General features: G+C 39.8%; 1 protein-coding gene across 1 annotated transcript; it reads left to right on the top strand.

Moving 5' to 3' along the window:
* Window positions 1-2,747: 2,747 nt before the first annotated feature.
* Window positions 2,748-24,842, top strand: wdr47b (WD repeat domain 47b). The gene is made up of 14 exons (XM_077226672.1): window positions 2,748-2,911; window positions 4,089-4,258; window positions 4,656-4,739; window positions 4,829-4,913; window positions 5,921-6,696; window positions 7,551-7,662; window positions 10,169-10,332; window positions 11,567-11,794; window positions 11,875-12,042; window positions 13,472-13,641; window positions 14,859-15,029; window positions 15,110-15,241; window positions 22,553-22,771; window positions 23,967-24,842. Exons 2-14 carry the CDS (start codon window positions 4,101-4,103, stop codon window positions 24,107-24,109), a joined length of 2,610 nt encoding a protein of 869 aa, XP_077082787.1. The 5' UTR covers window positions 2,748-2,911; window positions 4,089-4,100; the 3' UTR covers window positions 24,110-24,842.
* The last annotated feature ends 1,314 nt before the right edge of the window (window positions 24,843-26,156 follow it).

Genomic DNA, 26,156 nt, shown 5'->3' on the forward strand with positions numbered 1-26,156 from the left:
GTTTCAGGTTGTTGATTCCACAGGTCACACCAAAGGGGACGAGCGGCAAGACAAGCGGTCACTAACAAAATACTTAAGGTATTTTAAGCAGGAGATGGTTCACTCCAGTAGGGGTGCATCGTGATCTAAGGGGCAAATCTGGTAATGATCAGAAAATGGTTGGAGAGTGGGACACCTGGGTCCAAGCCTCTCACCTTAGACTACACCGACAGGCCTCAACAATCAAATATGAGGACAACGTGAGGGGTCAAAGGCTCGTGCTAGTAACAGCCTCCCTCACCAGCGATGGAAGACCATGGCTACGGCACGCAAAGTGTCACCCTGGTGAAGACGGAATGTCCATGGGGCAAACGAGATGACCAACACACCTGGAGGAAGATGCACCAACTAATGGTTTGAGTTTAGCAAAAGAATGTGTTTTTGTGATGATTTTGATGAGTTTATTTGATTGAATCAAAATAGGGCTTAGATCAAATGATTTGATTGGTTAAGGATTCATTAGAAAATATTTCAGGTAAATTATAGGGATTATTATTGAAGAAACTTGATTAGGCTTTCCATTAAGGGTAAGAAAGGCCGATCATGGGAGAATATGTATGGTAATAAGCTAAAAGATGGTCCGTATTTGAAATATTAGAGTTAATTTTGAACAACTACATTGGTTAAAAGAATGGATAAAAAAAATATAAAACCTTTTCAGGATAGATTTTATTAAATATGGTGTTAAAAGTTAAGAAAATATGGTTAGGAAAATGGAGGTGATGTATGGAAATGGGTGTGGACTGATGGTAAATGGATAAGATTGGTTAATCTTTGGGGGGTTGGGGGTACTGTACTACCAATTTCAGCGATAGGATTATCAATATTGTTATGTTTACCATGCATTATAATGTGTTTCCAGCTCAGTACAGAGACTGGTTAAAGCTGGGAGTCTGTTCAATTGGATGAACAAAATATGATGATACAAGTAGTGGGAGCTACTGTGACATGTGTTAAAGTGTATGTTTCCTTTTCTTTTTCTTTCTTTCTATGAATGTTTTTGATATGAACAGAAGGTTAAAAGCTGTGGTTATCCGCTATGTGATGACGTACAAGGAGAGGGGTCGAAATGAGGGATTTTATTCTACTTTTATTTCTTTGTATTTCTTAGCCTGTTGAAATGCCATGTGGGTTTCAAGATTTGTAATGGTAACCAGAGATGAAGAGTATAAGTGATGATATGACTTAAAATTTGTTCTATTATTTTTATTATTATGATTGGGTAATCTGAATGATAAAAAGGGGGGAATTGTTGTGGAAATTTGAATAGTCATTGATCCCAAACAGGTATCATAAGAGAAAGAACCTATTCAATGTATAAAAGTATATGTGTGTACGTGCTTGTGCGTGACTTTTCAGGAACATATGGGACAGGACCTCTGACCTTAGGGATGGTCAGTTTTGGCCAGTTTATTTCAGTACCAGTTTGTGTCTTTAAGTAGAAACTGAACAGCAGTAAGGACCTTATCTGAGTGGGTGAAAGGTACAGCGGGTGAGGAGGAACCTTGAAAACAGTATAAAGGCTGTCTCATATCTTCCTGTTGTGTGTCACTCTTCTGCACAGGGTAACAACTGTGTATTAGACTGCTCCTATTCTTGCAAGAATAAATACTTCTATTTTATATAATTTGACTCTGAGTGTCTCTTACGCAGGGATGTTTGTTTGAGATGAATTTTTGCCACAACAGTTCCAATACTCATCGATTAGTTTCTTGGTGAAACTTAAATTATTGGGCCTGTCTAAAATGCCCACATGCGGTCTTGATCACGAGAGTGTGTGCATGCAACACGAAGTACATAAGACTGAGGTCTTAAAAATGATAAAGCTTAGCACACTAAACCAACACTATCTCAAATACAGATTCAGAGCGTATCCCATCATACATCATGTTCAGGAATTTACCTATATGTCCTTAATTCATGAGATTAAATTCCACTGTAAGTCACATTAATTAGATAGTACATATAATTTGGTTGTCGAACATAACGTTTTGCACATTTTATAGGTGCAAAGAAGAGTAGTATGTGTATATTTTGTACAACATTTGCAACTGTTTTTTTTATCACTTAATTAAGTACCATAATTACTAAATTGTGTCATTGGGACTGCTGAACAGACATCTAGAAGTTTATTTTAAAATGCAAAGTATTGAACATCAAAATAAAGTAGCCTACTTGTACTATTCCCATCGGATATTCAAATGTTCTACACACACTTTGCGGTCTTCACGCCCACTTGAACACTTAGGCCAAATACAGGAAATACCTCATGTAGTAGACAAGTGGTCAAGTGAACAAGTGCAAAGACCGCAAGTGTGCATATTTAGACAGGCTCAATTTTGGATCAGACTGTGATGGCATAGTGCCATCAGGTGTTCATATAACACAACAACAGGCTTGTCTGCTTTCTAGCAATAAACATACAGATTAAATATCAAAATTAAGTGGAGCAAATAACATTCCTTAACATAAAAAAATAATATTAAACAATGTTATTTCTTGGGTGTCACAATTTTAAGGTATGTTAAATATTAATGTTTTTGTCCATTGTATTCTAACCCAAATCATTTGAATCCGCATCATGTCATGTTTACGATTCCCAAACTCATAATTGACCTCAACAGACCAGTTAAGAACAATGAAGCGGTGCGCTCGCTCGGTGGGTTTGACCGGCCGCGACGCGTCTCTCCGCCGCCGCCGCCGCCGCCGCCGTTGATGGAGTGAGGTGGGTGGGGACATCAGAGCCATTGTCGGGATAAACGCACCTCACGCTCGGGCGACGGAACGCTGAGCTCGCGCTTATCCGCGTTGGAAGGAACGCGCAGGAGAAGATTGACTAAACAATTCGGGCTTGGCCGAGGCTTGATTTTAGGTAAGATTTTGGAAATGCTGCATGGATATTTTTTTAATGGTGTATTGCAAGCACGCAGAGAGTTAAAGCTTCACTGCGTTGCATTGGGGGCCAGACAGGGCATGCATACTGTTTATACAGGTAAATGTTAGCGAAAATGACAGATTCGAGGTTGCATTTGTTAAATGGGTCAGTGAATAAAAAGGTGAGATCAATAATCTAAATATACCCAATGCTGTCTCCACATTCAAACGCAAGCTTCTCTTTGCTGACAGTACTGCATATGGCTCAAGTTGTCGCAGTACTTCCATGCTACTATTTGCATTTATAATAAATCCAGACATTTATTTTCTCTGGGTCACATGGTTTACTTAAATGCCTGAATAATTAACTTATCATAATACATACCATATATTTCTATTGTGTTTTTTTAAATATAGTTGATCATAATTACTACAGACTAACTCTAAACTCCTTATAAATATTTTTATTTATTTAGTAAGGTGGTTCCTAATCTATTCCTAACCCTCACTTAGCCTACTTACTTACTTTTTTAAATTTATTTTAAATGTTACAGTTTGTTTATTAATGCATGTATTTATTATTTATTTTGTTTAATATGCTGAGATATTGATGTTTATGTACCTTAAACCTAACCCTCACTGTATTTATTTGTTTGTAATAATAATTTTTTTTATGAAATGCTTTCATTTATTATTTGTTTTAACACACTGAGAAAATTATGTTTCTACCGCCTAAACATAAACCTTACTATTTTTTTATTTGACTTCAAATAAATATATTTATTACATTTATTAGGTTTAATATATTGATATTTTGACGGATTGATATTTCCTTCCCCTTTAACCCAATCCTCACATTTTTTTAAAAATGTATGTATGTATATTGTATATGTATCATATTTATTTATTTATTTATTTGGTTGTTTGTTTATTTTGACTGTATATTCAAATATCTCTTCCCCTTAAACCTAACCACCACAGAGTTTTATTCATTTATTTATTTGTTTGTTTGTTAGTTAGATTTAAATTTTGACATTTGTATATGTTTTTGGGGGCTGTTGTGTGCACATTGTAGAGGATTTATTATCCTTCTAGGGATAATAGGTCAAAGCCACACACACACACTGCTCTTGCTGTCCTTGCTCACAGATAACCTTCTCCCTCTGTCCCTTCAGGAATCTGACACCATGACTGCAGAGGAGATTATAAACATTAAAGAAGCGGAGATAATCAAGCTGATCCTGGACTTTCTGAACTCCAGAAAGCTGCACATCAGTATGCTGGCGCTGGAAAAGGAGAGCGGCATCATTAATGGACTTTATTCAGATGATATGCTCTTCCTGAGGTGAGTCTTTGAAAACCTAAACAACATATGTATACTTAGTGATTCTAATACACTACTGTTCAAAAGCATGAAATCAGTAAGGCTTTATAGGTATAGGTTTCTGAAACAATTTTTATAGTATTCTTGTTATATATTGCAAAATTCTTTTCCTTATTCTAAAAAAAATCTACCTACAACAGCCATTTTAGCAGCCATTTACTTTAAGAAAACACTGTGTCGTCGTTGTTGAGAAATGGTCGTGCTGCCTAATGAAGTGTGGACTAAGCAAAACTGTGTATTTTTCAGTTGCTGAAGTATTGAGTACACTTGCATTTTTTGCAGTGGCATCACTCTTTAACATCACTTCTTTAACTGGGTAGGTGAACTTATTTTGGTCCTTTTTCTATTTTTTTCTAAGGCAACTTGTTTTAGACGGGCAATGGGAGGAAGTTTTGCAGTTCATTCAGCCTTTGGAGTGCCTGGATAAATTTGACAGGAAGAGGTGAGCGACGTCGGTTTGGAGTCTTTTGCCAACACCCAAGCATGTGTTGCTTGTTTCAGTGTATTTTTTTGATTGATTTATTCTTTCAGGTTTCGATATATCATCTTGAAACAGAAATTTCTGGAAGCTCTGTGCGTAAACAATGCCATATCTGCGTCAGATGACCCTGAGAATGTGAGTCTTTATGCGTATGGACAAAATGCCATCATGCTGTAGTAAAAAAAGATCCATTTTGCTTGTCTTTTATGTAAAATGGAAGATGTTTAATTCTATATTGTATTATCATTATTACTTATTATTATTATTATTATTAAGTTTTTGCCAGAAATAGCCTAAAATACTGATAAATAAATAATTTATGCAAAACAGAAAAAATTGTAGTTGTTTATTATTATCATTATTATATAGAAGTAAACTTATTTCATTTTGCATAAAAGCAGACAAGCATTATTTATTTATCAGTAATAATAATAAAAATAATAATAATAATTGTCCCATGAAAATAGCCTTTAATACTGATCAATAAATTAACAATGCTCATGTTTTATACAAAATTATCAATGTTTAATTGTTTATTATTATTATTGTTATTTTTTGTACCATGAATATAAAAAAAAAAATTATGTAGAATTAAACTTCCATTTTGCATAAAAGACTAGCATTATTTATTTAATTTAATTTCTTTATTAATATTGAATATTGCATTGTTGTTATTATTATTATTGGTACCTTGAAAATAGCCGTTAAAATAAATAAATATCACTGGTCTTTTATGCAAAATATAATTTTTTTGAGTATTATTATTGGTAACACGAAAATAGCTTTTAAAATAAATAAATAAATAAATAGCGCTTGTCTTTTATGCAAAATTAATTGTTTACTACTATTATCATTATTCGTACCATGAAATAGGCTGTAATATATATATATATATATATATATATATATATAATAAATTGAATTAAACTTCTTCCATTGTTCATAAATGTTAAATGTATATATAACATTTATTAAAGTTTCATTTAAAGTAGTATTTAATACTGACAAATAAAAAATATTGAATTAAAAAATATTTTGAGCCATCTCACATTAAACCTCTTGCATCTTGACTCAGAATATGCCCAAAAGAAGGTTTTATTCAGGAAGCATCCCATGATGACCTCTCTGTTTCCCCCCTCCAGCTGGAGCTGACCATGCAGGACGCGGTGAAGTCCCTCCATTCCCTGGAAGAGTTCTGCCCGACTAAAGATGACTACAGCAAACTCTGTCTGCTCCTCACGCTCCCGCGCCTCACCAACCATGCCGAATTCAAGGACTGGAATCCCAGTACGGCCCGCGTCCACTGCTTCGAGGAAGCCTGCTCCATGGTGGCCGAATTCATCCCTGCAGACCGCAAACTGAGCGAAGTCGGATTCAAAGCCAGCGGAGACCGTCTGTTCCAGCTCCTTATCAAAGGAATACTCTACGAATGTTGCGTTGAATTCTGCCAGAGCAAAGCGACTGGAGAGGAGATCAGCGAGGAGGAAGTTCTCCTAGCTGTCGACGTTCTGTGCGGGAACGGTTGCGAGGAACTGGACTTGAGTTTGCTTTCCTGGCTGCAAAACCTCTCGCCATCGGTCTTCGCTTGCGCGTTTGAGCAGAAGACCCTCAGCATCCACGTGGACCGGCTCATCAAACCGGCCCGGACGGGTCACGCGGACCTTCTCACGCCTCTGCTCACCAAACTCTCGCCCTGCCCGGCATCGCCACTACGCCGACCCCAATCGGCGGATACGTACATGTCTCGCTCTCTCAATCCCGCCCTGGACGGTCTGTCGCACGGTTTGGTGGGAAGGGAAAAGAAAAGCACTGAAGGCGACGAAAAAGCAACGGCCATGTCGCAGTCTTTCGCCAACTTTGGGTATCCTGGGAGCAAAAACGCAGTGGAGAGCAACGTCTTCAGTGAATCGCCAGACAGGTGGGCTCGTGTTCTCACTGAAAGGGATAGTTCATGCAAAAACGACTTCCCCTCAGTCCCTGTGTTATTTTCTCTATACACAAACATTGGACCCCATTGACTTTCATTGTATGGACACAAATCTTTTTTTTGTGTTCCACTGAAGAAAGTAAGTCATAAGTATTAGTCATAAATAATTACACACTTCACTTTAAAGTGTGAAAATTTAAAATCTAGTTTGACATTCATGTCCTAGAGACCGCATGGTTACACTAGTCTGGCGATACTATGAGTGGTGAAATTCAACATATGGTGGTCAAGATTAACACTTCTAATCCAGTTAAACCCACAGAAATAGACCCGGGAAGCTTTACTAGTTAAGTCCAAAACAAACTTTCTATGCCAGTCAATATACTTTAGAGAAATGTGTTGTTGCATAATGTCAGTGTCACAGTTTTTAGCAAAAGATAGATATTAATATTGATTTTGTAATTAATCTACAGTACTGTTCAAAAGTTTGGGGTCAGTTTTTCTAAGAAAATTAATACTTTTATTCAGCAAGGATGCATTAAATTGATCAAAAGTAACAGTAAAAATAAAAGATTTCTATTTCTAATACTGTTCTTTTGAACTTTCTATTCATCAAAGAATCCTGAAAAAAGTATCACGGCTTCCACAAAAATATGAAGCAGCACAACTGTTTTCATCATTGATAATAATCAGAAATGTTTCTTGAGCAGCAAATCATCATATTAGAATGATTTCTGAGGGATCATGTGACACTGAAGACTGGAATAATGATGCTGAAAATTCAGCTTTGATCACAGGAATCCTAAAATATTAAGATGTTGACTGGCATTGTCCTGTTCCTCCAGAGCACAAGTCCAGGCCGAGAGGATCAACGGCTCCGGAGAAACGAGCGCACTGCGTCCTCCACTGACTCCCGGCAGGGATGGTGGAGTCATGGGTTCAGGTGAAACACCAGAGGTAAAATATTAGTTCCGGTAATTAATAATTAAAATAATTAATAATAGTTATAATAATAATCCCGGTACATGCCCAGGACCTTAAAGGGTTCCCTGACAGCAACATAGTGTCGGCCCAGATCTGGCCCACATCTGGTACACGTGGATTTCACACGCCCCAGATGTGGGCCGGATCTTGGCCGACACCATGTTGCTGTCTGGGTCAGTTCACCCAAAGATAATTTACTCAGCCTCAATTCATTCCAAACCCGTAAGAATTTCCTTCATCTTCGAAACAGAAATATTTGTGAAAGAAATCTGAGAGATTTGGGTGCATTCACCCAAAACGTTCATAAAGGGATCGTAAGGTAAATCCATATGAATCAAGCAGTTTAATCCACATCTTCTGAAGAGACACGATTGCTTTATATGATGAACAGATTTAATTCAGGCTTTAATAAACTAGACATGGGCCAAGAGTTTTTGACGGTATGATAACCTGAAGCAAAAATGTCACGGTTTTACGGTATCACGGTATTGCGATTACAGCTCTAAAAATTTGTTATTTTAAAATATCTGGGTAAAAAAACTTTTCCATTGAACACAATATATTTTATTTTTAAGCAACATATAGAATATTTGGAACAGCAGTAAACATATATCTCAGGTTAAATAATAAAATAAATGCAACCACTTAAGTGAGCCTAAACCTGCAGCTCAACAATAATTAGAGCATAAATAATTTAAATATTCTGTAAATAAACAAACAAAAAAAACCTCAAAAAATGCAGTCTCTTAAGTGAGCCAGACATGTGGTCTGCTAAAGACAAAAAAAGAAGGAACACCGGAATCTACTTACCCCCCATTATAGCTATGTTATTCAAATAGACTTCATGTGACGAATATTTTTTACGTACTTTGTAGATTTCTGTTTGTAGCGAATTCGCGACATTTGTCCATAATGGCTGGATTCGGCTATAATGGCTACCTATAATAATGCTGTATTTAGATAGCTTTCAGCACTCACATGCATTTTATTTAGGCAGATTATTTCTATAATCATTACAAAAATAGCATGTTAGGATATAAAAGCAATTCCTGTCCTTTGTTTTAACACAGAAACATAATGAAAGCAACTTATTATGTTCTATTTACTTATTATAGTGTGGTTTTTTTTGTTTGTTAACTATGCACTGGAGAAACAAGGACAGAGTTAAACAAACAGAGTGTAATTTACTTATTAAAGTGTGTTTTTTTGTTCACTATGCACTGGAGAAACAAGGAAAGAGTTTAACAGAGTGTAAAATGGAATGTAACAAAACTACTGTCAATGTTGGGGAGTAGGAGAGTGTTTTGTTTCTTGCTGTTGTCAAGATTCATTAATTTGACAATTCAAGTTGAGAAGTTCTAACAACTTTGTGTCATGAATAAAATCTACATACCTGAGATGGGAAAATGTGTTTTATTAATTTTACCATTTTGTAAAACATTTTACCATAAATGCCTGTTGTCGCTAATTTGGATCTTACCTAAATTTATATCTATTTTATATGCTATAGACAAATTAACAATCTCAACTTAATTTAGCATCAGCTTGGAGCCAGAAACACGCATAATATATATTTTTTATATAGTTGTAAATAAATTCAGGCGTCAAGGGGTTAATAATTTTTTTAAATTAAATTAATAAAGAAATATCTTAATATTGCAATATTATACACTATTGTACTGCAAAATGACGTTTCTCTTTGTTGAGAACAGATTTATAAACAATTCTCTTTACGGATGGTCGGTGGACGTTTTGCTCCTAAATGGAAATTATGCATATACTCATACTGCTGGAACGGCATATAACATAATATTTTAGTGTGTTTCAAACTGTGGTATACCTCGAAACTGGTAACCGGCCCATGCCTATTATAAACATATAAACATTGGTCAGCGGATGTACACAGAGCAGTGAAATATGACAAACTGAAACTCAAGCATGTTTGCTTGACATGCAAGAACCAATGAGGATCATTTTCACACGTCACGCCATCATATTAAAGCTTCCGCAAGAACCAATGAGGTTTGTTCTTGTCCAACAAGCCATTACGGTTGAGCTTTTGTTTAACATATTTGATGTGCTTTATGTATGTCCGTTGATCAATGTTTACATGTGAATAAAAGCCTAAATTCAATCTACTTGTGTCTCTTCAGAAAACTTGAAATAAACCGCTTGATTAATATGACCTCTTTATGAACGCTTTGATGCGTCGATAGACTTTAAATGGGAGGACAGAAATCTCTCAGATTTCATAAAAAATATCTTCATTTGTGTTTCGAAGATGAACAAAAGATTTGTGGGTTTGGAACGACATGAGGGGGAGTGAATGATGCCAGAATTTTTGGGTGAACTATCCCTTTAAAGACAGGTTTGGAACGACATAGGGGTGAGTAATTGATGACAGAATTGGACATTTATGATGAACTGGCCCTGTTTTGTGCGTGCGTGCGTGTGTGTGCGTGTGTGTGTGTTGGAGCAGCTGCAGGAGTTCCAGCGTCAGCGTCTGCGAGTGCAACAGCATCTTGAGCAGAAGCAGCAGCAGAGACAGCTGTACCATCAGATGCTGCTGGAAGGTGGAGTTCATCCTCCAGACCAGCCCACAGACGCAGCACAGCACAATCTCACACAGAAGTTCCTGAACAGGTCAGATCCAGGTGCCTCGTGTACATAGACATCCAGATGTGTTGGAACCGCAGTGTTGTTGAATGCTTATGTGGCTTCTGTTGGTCAAGATGATTGTACGTATGTGTGTGAGTAAGAGGCTCCTGCCACAGACTCTCATTTGTTTCACTTGATTTATTGATGTGCCATTACTTTCAGCCAGGGATAATAAAAAATAGCATATGCTTTGTTATATTATATAATATTATTAATCTTATAATCATTTATTATTATTTGTCATATATTCTTAGTGATAAATCTAAATTTGAGATTATCAGCACTTTATAATATTACATTTATTAAAAAAAATTGTTGTTGTTCATGGCTTTTCAGCTAATTTGTAAGCAGCTTATTTGCTGTCATTAAATTGCGTTATGTATATTTTGGCATTATTTACATATAACTGAATATTATTTATTTTTACACACTATATTTATATTTTATTATCTATCTATCTATCTATCTATCTATCTATCTATCTATCTATCTATCTATCTATCTATCTATCTATCTATCTATCTATCTATCTATCTTCTTATAATACTGATAATATACTGACACAATATAGTTATGGTTACCATTATCTGGTAATATTTGTCAATTTTGAGATTATCTGCAATTTAGAATATTATATTTATAGTAATTTTTTTGTTCATTTCTTGTGATTTCTTGTTTAATTTTTTGTTCAACTTTCAACATCATCTTTTTTTGCTGTATATTGTAAAAAAAATACTATGCATATTTCCCATTAATAAACTTATTAATAATAATTTAATAATGAATACATATTCCACACATTATTTATACACACACACACACACACACACACACACACGCACACACACATATATATACACATGCATACATATTTTTTGTTTTTTTTGTTGATTGCTTTTCAGTTTTTTTATTTTTAGACATCTTTCATTAAATTATATTTTGTATATTTTTGACATTCATTACACATTGTGAAAAATTATATAATTTTGAGATTTTGTTTAATGATATTTTATAAATAATTTTTAATAATTACTATTTTTATAGCCTTTTCCATTTATAAAAAAAAGTGAATCTCACAGTTTTCACAACCGCTTTGCTATCATTAAATTGTCATATAATATCATATAAATTGTCATTAAGTATCAGCATTATATCAGCCATTGCCACCCTGCTCTCTGGATATCACCATCAGCCATCGTTGTCTTGATGGTTTGTGTAGGTCCATTCAGAAACTGGAGGAACTGAATGTGGGTATGGAAGATCTGGGAGAAGACGTCCAGGCTTTGGCTCAGCAGTGTAACGGTACGGCAGCGAGCGGAGCCAGTAATCGGACCCCAGAGAGCGTCTCCGGCCGGGATAAGACGCCGGTTATCAGCAGCACCCCTCAGAAAGGAGGCCTCCGGGGGGTGCCGTCTCTGGACGAGTCCCCAGTACTGGTTAACCAGAGGTTTCTCAAAGCTCTCAATCCTACCAAGCTGAAGTAACTCTGCTTTGTGAGCTTGTTTTAATGCTGAGATATCATGACAGTGTGTTTCAGGATGAGAAACCCAAATCCCCATTCATTGCAGTAGAGACGCTGGAGGACACGCAGGCTGTGCGCGCGGTCGCCTTCTACCCGTCTGGGACTCTCTATGCAATCGGCTCCAACTCCAAAACACTGCGTGTCTGCACTTACCCACAGTCCCTCAAAAACAGGCATGTGCTCCGTATTTAACACGCTTTTAGGGCTGCACAATATTGGGAAAAACTGACATACATCCTTGATTTATATATTCAGATAAAAAAAATTCAGGAAGTTCACCAGATGCCTTTGCAGAACCCAAACCATAAAGTGAACAGACTTTTAAATTGGCTGTATTATGTCCTATTTCTTTATTTTGGGGGGTCTGCTAGAATAGGTTTTCATGCTTTAAGGTTCAAAAAACACATTTCCCCCATATTTGACATTGTTGCAGCACCTCTTTTCCTGGTCTGTCAGTAACGCTTTGTGTAGTTCAGGCTTTTTCAGAAGCCCCTCCTTCTGAAAAGCGCAGTGTGTTCTGATTGGTCGGCTGGACCATTATGTTGTGATTGGTCAACAGCTTCCAGTGTGTTTGGGAAACATCACGCCCCTTTCCATATCCGTGAGGTTTAACCCAGGCCTCATCTCTTTATTTGCGTATGCCTTGGGTGAGAGTTATTTAAATAAGGAATATTGAGACATGTTCATTCCCGGAAGAAAACTGTCAACATGAGCTAAAAATTAAACAATACTTCTATTTCTTAATTTCACTCTGAACCTGGTAACACATTTATTTGCATAATTAAATCACAGGCTGCACGATTTGACAATGGTACTAAGCCATATCATTATATAGATTTGTTTTATTTCAACATATCATGCAGCCTTATGGGGCGTTTGGACTGGCTAGTTTTAGGAACTTAGTTCTAGGTACTAGCCACCAGGATGGTTTCCCACCCTGGAACTCTGAAGTGACGTAAGCCGCGCTTGTTGTTGTGACTTTTATTTTGACGGTGCTAAAAACAACAGAGTCTGAGCAAACAGTCAGTGCTCGCATTGTCAGTGTTCATTAGTTTACGATCTCCTGTGAACAGTCCTGTCTAATACTTTATTTACTAGAACTGTTATAGAAAGTAGACAGTATTTGAAAAGTTATTAGCGTATGCCGTGTGGTTGATGTCCAGTGTTGCTAGCTGATGTTTTGCGTTGGATTTTCTCCACAGTGTAAATATTAAGAGGTCCATCTATCACTGTTTTCCATGTTCGTAGAGTTAGTTTGTGGAGTAAATATATAGGCTATACTCTGTGTTTACACAGCTTTTTTTTTTTTTTAAATGGTGGGTGTTGGTGTTTTGCGTGAGTTTAGCCAATCAGCGTACACTTACGTCACCGGTAGTTCCTATAGTGCTGGTTTAGACCCAACTCTGAAGGAGGAGCTAATTCAGTTCCTCCAGGTTCCTAGTAGAACTAAAACCGTTCGCAGTTCCTGCGGTGGGAACACACCAAAAAACAGGTACTTCCGCCAATAGTTCTTGGAACTATGAAAAGGTTCCTACCTTATGCTTCTATAATCGAAACAGGCCTGAGGAATTGTAACGCCCTCTGTCTGTTCTTCCTGTATAGCACTGAAGCTCCAGTAAAGCAGCCTGACATCTGCTTCAAGCGTATTAAACACCATAAAGGCTCTATTTACTGTGTGGCCTGGAGTCCCTGCGGGCAGCTTCTTGCCACGGGCTCCAATGACAAGTATGTCAAAGTTCTTCCTTTCAACGCAGAATCCTGCAACGCCACAGGTAATGTGCCTATTAATGTCACATCAAATACATATTTTCTAGTGTAAATGCACAATTTTTTCCTACTAAATCATAACCTGCACTGAAAGTATTTGTAGTACTGTAATTGACTGAAAGTAATTGGCTGTACACTATTCTATATTTCACACCTACTTTCACAAATAAATAAATGCACATGAAATATTCTGAAATTATTATTTTATTGTGTGAACAGGCACTATATTTCTATAGCAATAATATACTGATGTTTAAAAGTTTGGGCTTGTTAAGATTTGATAATGTTTTTGAATGTTTTTTTTTTTTTCATTTTAAAAGTCTCTTATGTTCAACAAGGCTGCATTTGTTTGATAAAATAATATTTAAAAAATTTAAAATAACAGTTTTGTATTTGAATAAAATGTAATTTATTTCTGTAATCAAAGCTGAATTTTCAGCATCATTACTCCAGTCTTCAGTGTCACATGAACCTTCAGAAATCATTATATTTAGGAATAGGAACATTTATTATTATTATTATCCAAAAAGATTATATTATATTATATTATATTATATTATATCACACATTTTCTGAACATTTTTGGGATTCTTTAATGAATAGAAAGTTCAAAAGTAAAGCATTTATTTGAAATCTTCTGCAACATTATAAACGTATTTACTGTCAATCCTTTCTGAATAAATATTATATCAGTTTCTTACAAAAAATAAAAAATGTGTGTGTGTGTGAATATATATATATATATATATATATATATCAGTATATAAAATCTTAAATATTTATAAATTTTATTTAGAAAGTGTGATTTTATATCTTACATTTTGAATTTCCTATTTTAATATTCTTATTGAATATCTTATCTCATACTTATCTTTTTATTTATTGCACTTAATGTACAACAACCATTTATTGCACATATTGATGACAACACATGTACAATAATATATAGAATTTACAATATATAAAATATAGAAATATATTAAGTATATGTATATTTAATATATATATATATATATATATATATATATATATATTTGTATATAATTTATGTTGTAATTTTGTAAAACTATTGTGAATAATTTTGTATTATTCACAATATATAGAAATATATTAAGTATATGTATATTTAAAACATATATATATTTTATATACATTTTTATAAATGTTCTTGGAATGGAATATATCAATATTAACAGGGTAGTGTTGTTGCATTGGACTGCAGGGCCGGATCTAGAGTTCAGCATGCATGACGGCACCATCAGAGACCTGGCGTTTATGGAGGGTCCCGAGAGCGGAGGTGCCATCCTCATCAGTGCTGGGGCTGGAGACTGTAACATCTACACCACTGACTGCCAGAGAGGACAGGGCCTGCATGCGCTCAGCGGACACACAGGTGCTCTCACAAGCTAACCCTCCTCTTTATTTACGCCCACAGTGTCTATAACAGGACGTGTTGTGTTGTGCGATACGCAGGGCACATTCTGTCTCTGTACACGTGGGGTGGGTGGATGATTGCCTCCGGATCTCAGGATAAGACGGTGAGGTTTTGGGATCTGCGCGTGCCCAGCTGTGTGAAGGTGGTTGGGACTGCTGTGCATGGAACAGGTGTGTGTTTTTCCTCTCAGTTTATTTACGAGCCTTCATTTTGGACATTGGGTTCACACACCTTGTGACTAATGAATTTCCACCATTTTTCCATGATGTCTCCAGCTGTTTGTGATCTACGGGTTGAAAGTTTCTAGAAATCTTTTAAACTAAATTCAGAGTTATTTATGAATGAATCAGTCAGATAAGGTTGTAAATCAGTTTGACCAATTCATTGCAAAGAAGTGATGCAAAAAAATCTAATAAAAAATAAAGTTATTTTCACTGAATTAGTTGTAAAATGTAAAATTGTGAATAATAATAAAATAATGTGATACTTAAAAAGTTGTATTATTAAACAATATTAAATTTGTGAAAACATCCAACACAAAAAAATAAACATTAAATGAAAATAACTAAAACAACAGCAATAATAAAACAACACATTATATGAAAATAATAATAATTATTATTAAACACTATTAAAATTCAATGCCAATTCAGTGGCAACCAATGCAAATAATAATCATCATAATAATAAAATATTATTATGATGATGATGATAATAATAATACTAAACTACTTCTAAAATATTAGTATTAGTATTTCAGTAATTATTAGTATTAGTATCACATCAGTATCAGTAATTCAGTGATAAACAACAAAGAATATTCAATACAATATAACTACAACAACAAAACCAATAACAACACCAATAATGATAATAATACAAATTATTATATGAAAATAACCATAATAATAATTATTATTGTTGTTGTTATTATTAAACACAAAATTAAAATTCAAAACTAATTCAGTGGCAACCAACCAATGCAAAACATTTTCAAGAATAATAATAATAGTAACAACAACAACATAATACACAACATTATATGAAAATAACAACAATAATATCGAGTTATAGACATTTATATGTATGAGAACATAAAAAATGACCCATGGGGGACTTTGATTGGATTTTTTTTGCCACTAAAAATTTTGATATTTGGTCATTAGTGTATAGCCAACGACATATGTTTCCGAATTTCCTGTGGTGGTTTCGTCTCGAACGGATTAATGGTTTCAAAGATATTCACAAAAGTTTAAGCGCTAATTTTCAATATTGCGCTCAGCAAGGATTCAGGAATGTAAGGAGATGAAAATAAAAATCCTGTGAAAATAAGTCAGCCAAATCCAAAGTTATAAGCATGTCAATAATTTGTTTCACGACTAGGTGGTGATGGTCCGGAACTTCTCAGACTCTTTCAGGGCATCGTGCCGATGACCCATGCCAAGTTTTAAATGATATGTTTATGTTTTCATAAAATAAAGCATTTTAATACAAAATTCAAAATGGCCGATATGGGAAAATTGGATATCATTTGACTCGGCATGAAGACCCAAATATAACGAGACCAATTATATGATTTTTGGACAAATTGTTCAGAAGTTACGCAAAAATAAAAAATTTTTGTATCTCCGGACCAGTTGGTGGCGCTGGGCTGAAACGCAGCATGTAGCCTCAGGTTATGCTTGTGATAAAATGTACCAAGTTTGGTCCGGACACGATAAAGTGTTGCGGAGATACAGCCTTACGTCTGTTTTCGCAAACGCTATGTAAAATTAGTTTGCGCCGTATTCTAGAACGGTTTGATGAAGCAACTTGAATTCCTTAACTTTTTGTTGGCATGGTCTGAAGATGATCTGGTTAAATTTTTGTGAAAATTGGAGCAACGGCCTGGGAGGAGTTCGAAAAAGTATGTTCCCTTTCGTAGTCACTCCGAGTTACGTCGGATGACGACGAATGGGGGTTTCGCTTAGAACACCTATCGACTTCGAGTATCACAAAACGAGCCAATGGCGATGAAATGCCATGGGTCTGCGGAATTTGCATAGCGTATCTCCGCCCCACCGCGTGGGTATAAAAGGAGGATGCCGGCAACATACAGATATGTTTTCGCTTCGGAGCCAAGAGTATTTCTTCACTCCACAGCCATCTCTGACTTCGCTCTACGAGACGAGCTTACGAGCTTACGCTCTACGAGACGAGCTGTGTGTGTCTCCCTGTGCGCTTCAACATCGCAGAGTTTTTTTCTCCTCTCATAAAAGAGCTCGCACGCGGCACATCTTTTTAAAGACGCCCGTGCATTTCTGGTTGCAGTGGACTGGTATCGGACTCTGATGGGCACAAGCGCTGTCTAGTGTGTTTGGGCTTTGATCATGCTTGAACAGCGCTCGTGGATGACTCATGTTCTATCTGGGAACGTGATCATCGCGTCATATATAGGTCGAGACTCGGTGAACTCGCAAGAGTGAGAGTCCCCTCATCCACCACCCGATCTTCGGCTGGTAGCCAGGGTGACCTGAGGGTGTTGGTCTGGAACAAGGCGCCGACTCTGTGTCCACGCCCCAGCCCCCCCTCTTTAATGACGGTGCCCGCTAGCGAACTGATGATTCCAAGAGTCTACCCTCGGGTGGCTCATGTGTTTTCATTTGAAGCTACAGAGGACGATGCTGTGTCTGTAGCTGCATCACTAGGTGGGCTTGATTCTTCTGAAAATGACGACTCGTCACAGCTGCCACCTTCTAGTGTGCATATGGCTGTGCCTGAGTCTGATCCGGAGATGACGGCCATGCTTTCCTGGGACGATTGGTTTTGGGTAAGGCCGCCGACGCGTCCACGGCAAACCCCAATATTTTTCCTCCCGGAAGTGCATGATGAGATCACGGGTCCTCTCGTCGGTCTCATCCGCCTTTCCTCCCCTCAGGGGCCGCTGCCCATGGAACCAGTCTGCTCGACACCCCCATCTCCCAGGTCGGCCTCTTCGGCGGTGCGGTTGAGTGCTTCTGCCCAATAGTTCTCAACCGCCCGTGAGCAGATTGAGGTTATTCTGGCCGACGGCCCCGCCGTCCGCTCAGATCCCTCAGTCTGCCCACCACCGAAAACTCCCTCCCACGGTTCCAACCCCACCCGTTCACCCGGGCCTGGCTCTGGAAGACCGTAGGGGGGATGCCTCAGCCCTCTCCAGCCCCGCCCCCCGCTAAACGCCGGTTAAGCGGCACTTTTGAGATGGGCTGCTCAGAGATGAGACTCCTTTCCCCGGTGGCCACTCCTTTCCCCGGTGGAGGGCTGGGGAAGAATCCTTATTCAGAAAGAACGGACTCTCTCGTCTCTTAGCATACAGAGTTCTCGGACGACACAGAGCGCCGCCCACAAGCCGTGCTCTCCTCGTCCCCCTCTGTCCCAGAGGCGGTTGACACGGCGTGCCGTCCACGGACCGCTTCGCCCCTGTCCCCCTCTGTCGCCAGACCCCTGACAGAGCAGGCCCCCGTGCAACGCTGGTCCTTCCCTGGCCTCCTCTGTCAGGGTGCGGTTATGACCTTGCCCCCACACCGGGCCGCTATGCCGTCCACGTCTGGGCTGGTCATTCCGCTCCGCTGCACCACCGGGGGGACGTCTGTGGTTCTTGACGCCGCTGGCACAGTTGGGAGCCTGCCTAGAGCTTCCCTATCTGTTCCGCTGGGTCGCGCGAACCATCGGCTCGGCTATGCGATTCAGTTCGCACGGTCACCTCCCCGCTTCAGGGGAGTCCGCTCCACTTTGGTCGGTGGCTATGCCCCTATCATGAGAGCGGAGGTTGCTACCCTACTGGCGAAAGGTGCGATTGAGACTGTCCCTCCAGCCGAAATGAGGTCCGGGTTTACAGCCTCTACCTCATTGTCCCGGAGAAGTCTGGTGGGTTACGGCCAATCCTGGACCTACGCATCTGAACTGCTCCCTTCACAGGCTGCCGTTCAAGATGCTCCTGGCCAAACGCATTTCTGGATGTGTGCGGCCACAGGATTGGTTTGCAGCGATCGACCTGAAGGACGCCTACTTTTATGTTTCCGTTCTCCTTCGACTCAGACCATTCCTACGGTTTGCTGTCAGGGCGCGCGCATATCAGTATGCTGTTCTCCCATTCGGGCTAGCCCTGTCTCCTCGCGCCTTCACAAAGGTTCTTGAGGCAGCCCTTGTTCCTCCATGGGAACACGGGGTTCGCATCCTGAACTATCTCGGTGACTGGCTGTCTTAAGCTCACTCCTGGGACCAGGTTTGCGAATACAGGGACCCAGTGCTCCGGCACCTAGCTCGTCTGGGCCTTCGGATGAACTGGGAAAGGAGTAAACTTTGCCCCGTGCAGAGGAGCTCTTTTCTCGGTATGGACTTGGTCGCCTTCTCCACTCGGCCAGTGCTGACTTGCCTGAGACTATCAAGCACAAGAGTGCGGTTCCACTGAAGTTTTTTTTTTCAGAGGCACCTGGGGCATATGGTATCTGCAGCCGCAGTACGCCGCTCAGATTGCTTCATATGAGACCGCTTCAGCTTGGTTTCGCGACCGAGTCCCGAGGTGGGCATGGCAACACGGCACCCTCCGAGTACCAGTTAATCCGACCTGCCGTCAGTACTCACCCTGTGGTCGAACCTCAGTTTTCTACGGGCCCGAGTGCCCCTGGAACGAGCTTCTCGGCATGCTGTTGTCTCAACAGATGCCTCCACGGGCTGGGGCGTCATGCGCAATGGACATGCTGTCACACTCTCATGTTGAGCAGGGATGCTCCTGAAAAGTTCAGTGAGATTTATCACACCCAGGTGTTGAGCAGAAATGCTCCGGAGGTTCAGTGAATTTCTTCACACTTAGGTTTTGAGCAAGGTTGCTCCTGAAGCTCAGTGATTCCCGCATGTAGTGTTGAGCAGTATGGCATGTCTATTGCCTCGAGTTGCCGGCAGTACGCCTTGCCCTGCACCGCTTCCAGGCGTTGCGCTGGGGTCAACACGTACTAGTCCGATCAGACAATACCGCCACAGTAGCGTACATCAACCGTCAGGGTGGTCTACGCTCCCGCCGTATGTCGCAACTCGCACGCCACATCCTCTTATGGAGTCAGAAGCACCTGAGGTCCCTTCGTGCTATCCGGGAGATCGGAACTTGCAGCCGACGAGCTGTCACGTTTTCGGCCCATCTCCGGCGAATGACGACTACATCCCCAGTCGGTCCAGTTGGTTTGGGACCAGTTCGGGGACGAGGAACTGAAGTGGAACCTCTTCGTCAACTGGTGCTCTTCTCGCCAAGAAGACCCCAGGAGATGCTCGATCAGTGTCGTGCTTTCTTTCCTGCAAGATGGGCTGGAGCGAAGGCTGTCTCCCTCCACCCTGAAGGTGTATGTGGCCGCTATCGCCGCATATCACTAAGCAGTTGAAGGTAAGTCTCTGGGGAAGCACGACCTGATCGTCAGGTTCCTGAGAGGAGCGAGGAGATTGAATCCTCCTCGACCTGATCGTCAGGTTCCTGAGAGGAGCGAGGAGATTGAATCCTCCTCGCCCTCCTCTCGTTCCCTCTTGGGACCTCTCAGTGGTGTTAAATGCCTTGCAGAAGGCTCCCTTTGAGCCTCTGCAATCAGTTGAGCTTAAGTTCCTGTCTATGAAGACAGCGCTCCTGGTTGCATTGGCCTCCATCAAGAGGGTAGGGGACCTGCACGCATTCTCTGTTGACGAAGCGTGCCTGGAATTCGGGCCCGGTCACTCTCACGTGATCCTGAGACCCCGGCCTGGATATGTGCCCAAGGTTCCCACCACTCCCTTCCGGGACCAGGTGGTGAACCTGCAAGCGCTGCCCCTGGAGGAGGCAGACCCAGCCTTGGCACTGCTCTGTCCAGTACGCGCTCTCCGTGCTTACGTAGACAGGACGCAGTGTTTCAGGACCTCAGACCAGCTCTTTGTCTGTTATGGTGGGAGACTGAAGGGGAAGGCTCTCTCAAAACAGAGGTTGTCCCACTGGATGTGGACGCCATTGCTTTGGCTTACCAACAACAAGGCCGACCGTGCCCCCTTGGTGTGACAGCCCACTCCACCCGGAGTGTGGCTTCCTCTTGGGCTCTAGCGCATGGCGCCTCGCTAACAGACATCTGTAGAGCTGCAGGCTGGGCGACACCCAACACAATCGCCAGATTATATAATCTCCGAGTGGAGCCTGTGTCCTCTCATGTACTCGCTCAGTCAGCTAGTACTGGACCCGCTCAGGTGTCTTCGCTTGCTCGCCATTCCACTCCACGGACTGGATATGTGCGATATTCCTCAGGTGAGCTTTCCTCTCTGAAGCCCTGAGTTCCTTCAGCACTGTTGACGCTGGCGCCAGTGTCTATTGCCTGTGCGTCGGCTAGGTGCCTCCGTGTGCATGGTTCCTCCCCTGAGTAACCCCCACATGTGTATTTCCACTGTAAGCCTCTTTGAGCATGTGTCTTTCCCTCGGCAAGCCACCTTGCCACTCCTGGAGTTGAAAGTTGCCACCTCTCGGGCTGGTCACTCCAGCGTTCCTCCATATTGAGCCCTGCGGCCATATGTGTGTTCTTAAGTCCTCCCTACGGGTAGGCATGCTGCGGCATATTTCCTCTGAGATATGCTTCCCAGTGTACCTTGGTATTCCTGTGTTAAGTAGGACTCCTTCGTCCGTGCCAGTTTCACGACAAGGGGATCAGACTTTCGCAGGGCACTGGAAGACAGCTGTGAAGGTGGCGTGATTTCACAGGGGCCCCTATTCGTCGTCATCCGACGTAACTCGGAGTGACTACGAAAGGGAACGTCTCGGTTACGTATGTCACCCTGTTCCCTGAGTAGGGAACGGAGACGTTACGTCTCCCTGTCACTTCCGCTGTACCGCTGGGTAGAACGCCTGAGTTCAGTCTCGGCTCCTCAGCGAAGACATATCTGCATGTTGCCGGCGTCCTCCTTTTATACCCACGCGGTGGGGCGGAGATACGCTATGCAAATTCCGCAGACCCATGGCATTTCATCGCCATTGGCTCGTTTTGTAATACTCGAAGTCGATAGGTGTTCTGAGCGAAACCCACATTCGTCGTCATCCGACGTAACGTCTCCGTTCCCTACTCAGGGAACGAGGGTTACATACGTAACCGAGACATTTTTTGGAGAATTCAAAATGGCAGAAAAATTTTCATGACGGAAAATTACGTCATATGGTGCAATCAGATCGTTTTTTGTTTCTAGCCCTTACGGTTCAAAAGTTATTAGCATAAACATTAGTGAAACTTTGGACAGTTGGTGGTGCTAGATGGATTGAGTTAGAGACTCCAGTTCAGACTGTCCTCTATCAGTGTGCCAAATTTCATAACTTTCCCGCAAGCGGTTCTATAGGCTGCCATAGAATTCCATGGCGGAAGAGGAAGAAGAAGAAACGGAAGAAGAAGAACACCAACGGATACAATAGGTGCCTATGCACTTGCAGTGCTTGGCCCCTAATTATGGATCATCCGTATTGTTGTGTCATGTGACAGGAAGTGCTGTGGCCTCAGTGGCAGTGGACCCCAGTGGGCGGCTCATGGCCACCGGATTGGAGGACTGTCGCTGCATGCTGTATGACATCCGAGGTGGGCGCAGCGTCCAGGCGTATCGCCCGCACACTAGCGATGTTCGTTCTGTGCGCTTTTCTCCTGGTGCACACTATCTGCTCACCGGGTCCTATGACAACAAAGTCATGATCACTGATCTTCAAGGTAGGATTTGCTACATGTAAATATCATCACATCATCATCTTATTTTTCAACCCTCTCTCCAACCACCTGTCATAAAAAGTCTCCTGCCTATTCTTGATCTAATCAGTTTTCGTCAAAAAATTGATATTTTCATTCAAAATGTCAGTAAATGTCACACTACAGAACTAATATGCTTTCTGCGTGACATTTCATATCAGTTTAATATTAGTATTAATATTTCATATTAGCATTTAACAACAGTATATATATATATATATATATATATATATATATACTGTTGTTAACCCACAGTAAATACAAATGATACAATACAGATGATCCATAATTAGGGGCCAAGAAAGTTGAGAGGGGCCAAGGGGCCAAGAAAGTTGATGATCCATAATTAGGGGCCAAGCACTGCAAGTACATATATTAACAACAGTATATATATATCCAGTGTGCAATGAATCTAAAATAAATGAAAGTTTAATTTTTATCATTACATTATGGAAAATAATGAACTTTATCACAATGTGCAAATTTTTTTGGAAGGACCTGTATATATATATATATATATATGTATATTTGTATTGTTGTTTAATGAATTTGTTTTGAATTTTAATATTGCATTTAATATTTATTATTATTAATAATAAAACTACTTTCAACTGATTTTACCACACTGCAGAAGTAATATGGCTTGTGAATGCCATTTAATATCGGTTTGTAACCTATACATTTATTATTATTAATTACTATATTTTATCATAAACTAAAAAATTCAATGAATAGTCAGTTCTTTTCACTGAATTAGCTTTAAAATTAAGTAGTAGTAATATTAATAATAATAAAAAATATATAATTTTATTGTTTTTAATTAGTTGGTTTTTGAATTTTAATATTGTTATTATTATTTTAAAAATATTAATAAAATGAAATCCCACTGTTCTTTGGCGCATAAAAGAAGCAACGCTTGGCTTGAATGACATTTCATTTTTTTTTCAATGGTTTTTTTTTTTAAAGATATATTTTTTTAATTCTCATTACTATTAATTACAATATAAAAAATATATATTTTTTAATGAATTGTTTTTTAAGAATAATATGCATTTAATAATAATAATAATAAATTCCACTGTACTTATTCATGTCACATTATGGAAGTCATATTTTTATGTGATTTTTATGAAATTTTATTTTCTCTGCTTTTCTCCAGGTGATCTCACCAAAACCCTGCCGGTTACGGTAGTTGCTGAACACTGTGATAAAGTGATCCAGTGCCGATGGCACACCAGAGACCTTTCCTTCCTGTCCTCTTCAGCTGATAAGACTGTCACACTGTGGGCGTATCAGCCTTGATCCACAGAAACACTGATCATCCGCCTGCATTTAGAAAGACAGTTAAGAGTCAAACCCGACTCCAAACCGACTGTTCGTTCTCAGCCCGTCATGTCTACATTTGGAATTGCACGTTTACTGGAAGATACAGCTGTATTGTCAAATGTATCACAATTCAGAAAAAAAAATAACAAGTTTTTTCACTTACAAACACGGAACATTCCACTCGTAGCATTGCTTCTGTATTTTGCTATTTAGAGTGAATGAAACAGTCCTGAAAATGTGAGCTGAATTGTGCCTTGATGATGTTCTCTGTAGTTACACTTATTCAACTGAATGTCTTGTAAATATGAGCTTTTGTATAGGCCTAAATGCTATAAAGGCATAAAACCATTGTATAGCACATTGCACTATGAACATCATGCCAACCCTGTTTATGCAGCATGAATATTCATCTCTTAATTTAAATAAATATAAATAAATCAACAGCCCGTAAATGCTGAGGATAAATGTTTCGTGAAAGTCATCCTCCTCAGTGTTGTTGAAACGGTTTCGTGCATTTTAGGAATGCTTTTATTTTGGATTGTCATTTTCCTTATGCATATTTATATGCAACACTTTTGCACATCAATTCAGCACCTTTTTCTATTGACACAGCAGATGACAATTATAGGAATCTCTCAATCATTTGTTGTATAAAATATGTATTGGTAAATTATTTGAACATGGAAATAAACAGTTTTCGACTATGGGATTTAGCCTTAAGTACTGTCTTCTACAAATCTACTTGTTATTAATTTTTTAAAACAACAGCAACAATTCATTCTGAAATGAATCACTATAATATAGTTTATCTCTATAATGTTCTGTAGACAAATTACAATTTCATTTATTTTATCACAATTACCTAACGCATTCTCATCCTTTGGCGTCATATGTGACGCCATATGACAAAACGGCGAAATACTACGCACATGGCACCCTTTATCGTCAATATAACACGCACTGTGATGGGTAGGTTTAGGTGTGGGGTAGGGTCTGCGTCTCATATTCACGCTAAAGGATGCCAGTCAACTTTATGACGCCTTGGGTTTGCGTGTTATATTCACGCTAAAGGGTGCCATGTGCGTAGTATTTCGCCGTTTTGTCATATGGCGTCACATATGCCGCCAAAGGATGAGAACGGGCTCAATTACCACAATATAATGTTATGTTTCCTAAATTGTATATATTCAGAGCACCCTGACACTCCCGTGTACCAGCTTTGGCCCGGCCCTAATGGACGCAAATTCTGACCTGTGTGCAAAGTTTTTGAGCATGTTAAGTGCCCCAAAAGCCCCCAAAATAATAATAATAAGAGCCCCAAGGAAAACATCAGGGCCTTGCGCCACTGAAAGGGTGCTTCCCTCCAAGGGTCTGCACATTCACCCTTTCCTCTTCCTTTTCTCCCCCTGTGCCCTACCGCCTCCTACAGCCACTCATAACTAGGCCAATGATGATTTGGAACCCGTCTGATGGCCTGGCATCAGGCTTGGTAGTGAGTGCATCCTTTCAGGCTGTAAGAATATGGCAGGCCTTATTTACATTAGGCCCCCAAGTCACAGGTTGAAGCTTTGTAGGTCACTTCACCACTGTGTGAAAGTAAAGTGACCTCAGCTCCCTATAGAAAGGATTAGGGGGATGTTGTTCATCTTAAAAAAATAAATAAAAAAGGGAAAAGGGTATGTTGTTGTGACACCAATACTATATGCCTCTTCTAACCAGAGTCGTTTATGAGGTTTTAAAAAAGTGTAGCATTAGAACAAAACATCACTTGTAGTGGGTGACTTGGGACGACCTTCTCAATTAGAGAGTCATTTTACCAGGCCGTCTCTAATTTAAGCTAGGCACCCTAGGTTAAGTGAAGCAGTTTCCTCTCACTGAGGGAGTAAAAGAGCATTATGCTGCAGCCTCCGCGCCCACGAGCTCCAGATAAATCATGACCTCAAGTGCGGTCCTCTATGGGCCACCTTGATAATCACCCTGTGGCGAGTGTTTTTTTCGCCTCCTCTCTTAGGTGATTGGCCTT

This window comes from Siphateles boraxobius, unplaced genomic scaffold, assembly GCF_051911475.1.
Source record: "Siphateles boraxobius isolate OS27281-9 unplaced genomic scaffold, OSU_SipBor_1 13, whole genome shotgun sequence".
In the NCBI taxonomy this organism is placed as follows: domain Eukaryota; kingdom Metazoa; phylum Chordata; class Actinopteri; order Cypriniformes; family Leuciscidae; genus Siphateles; species Siphateles boraxobius.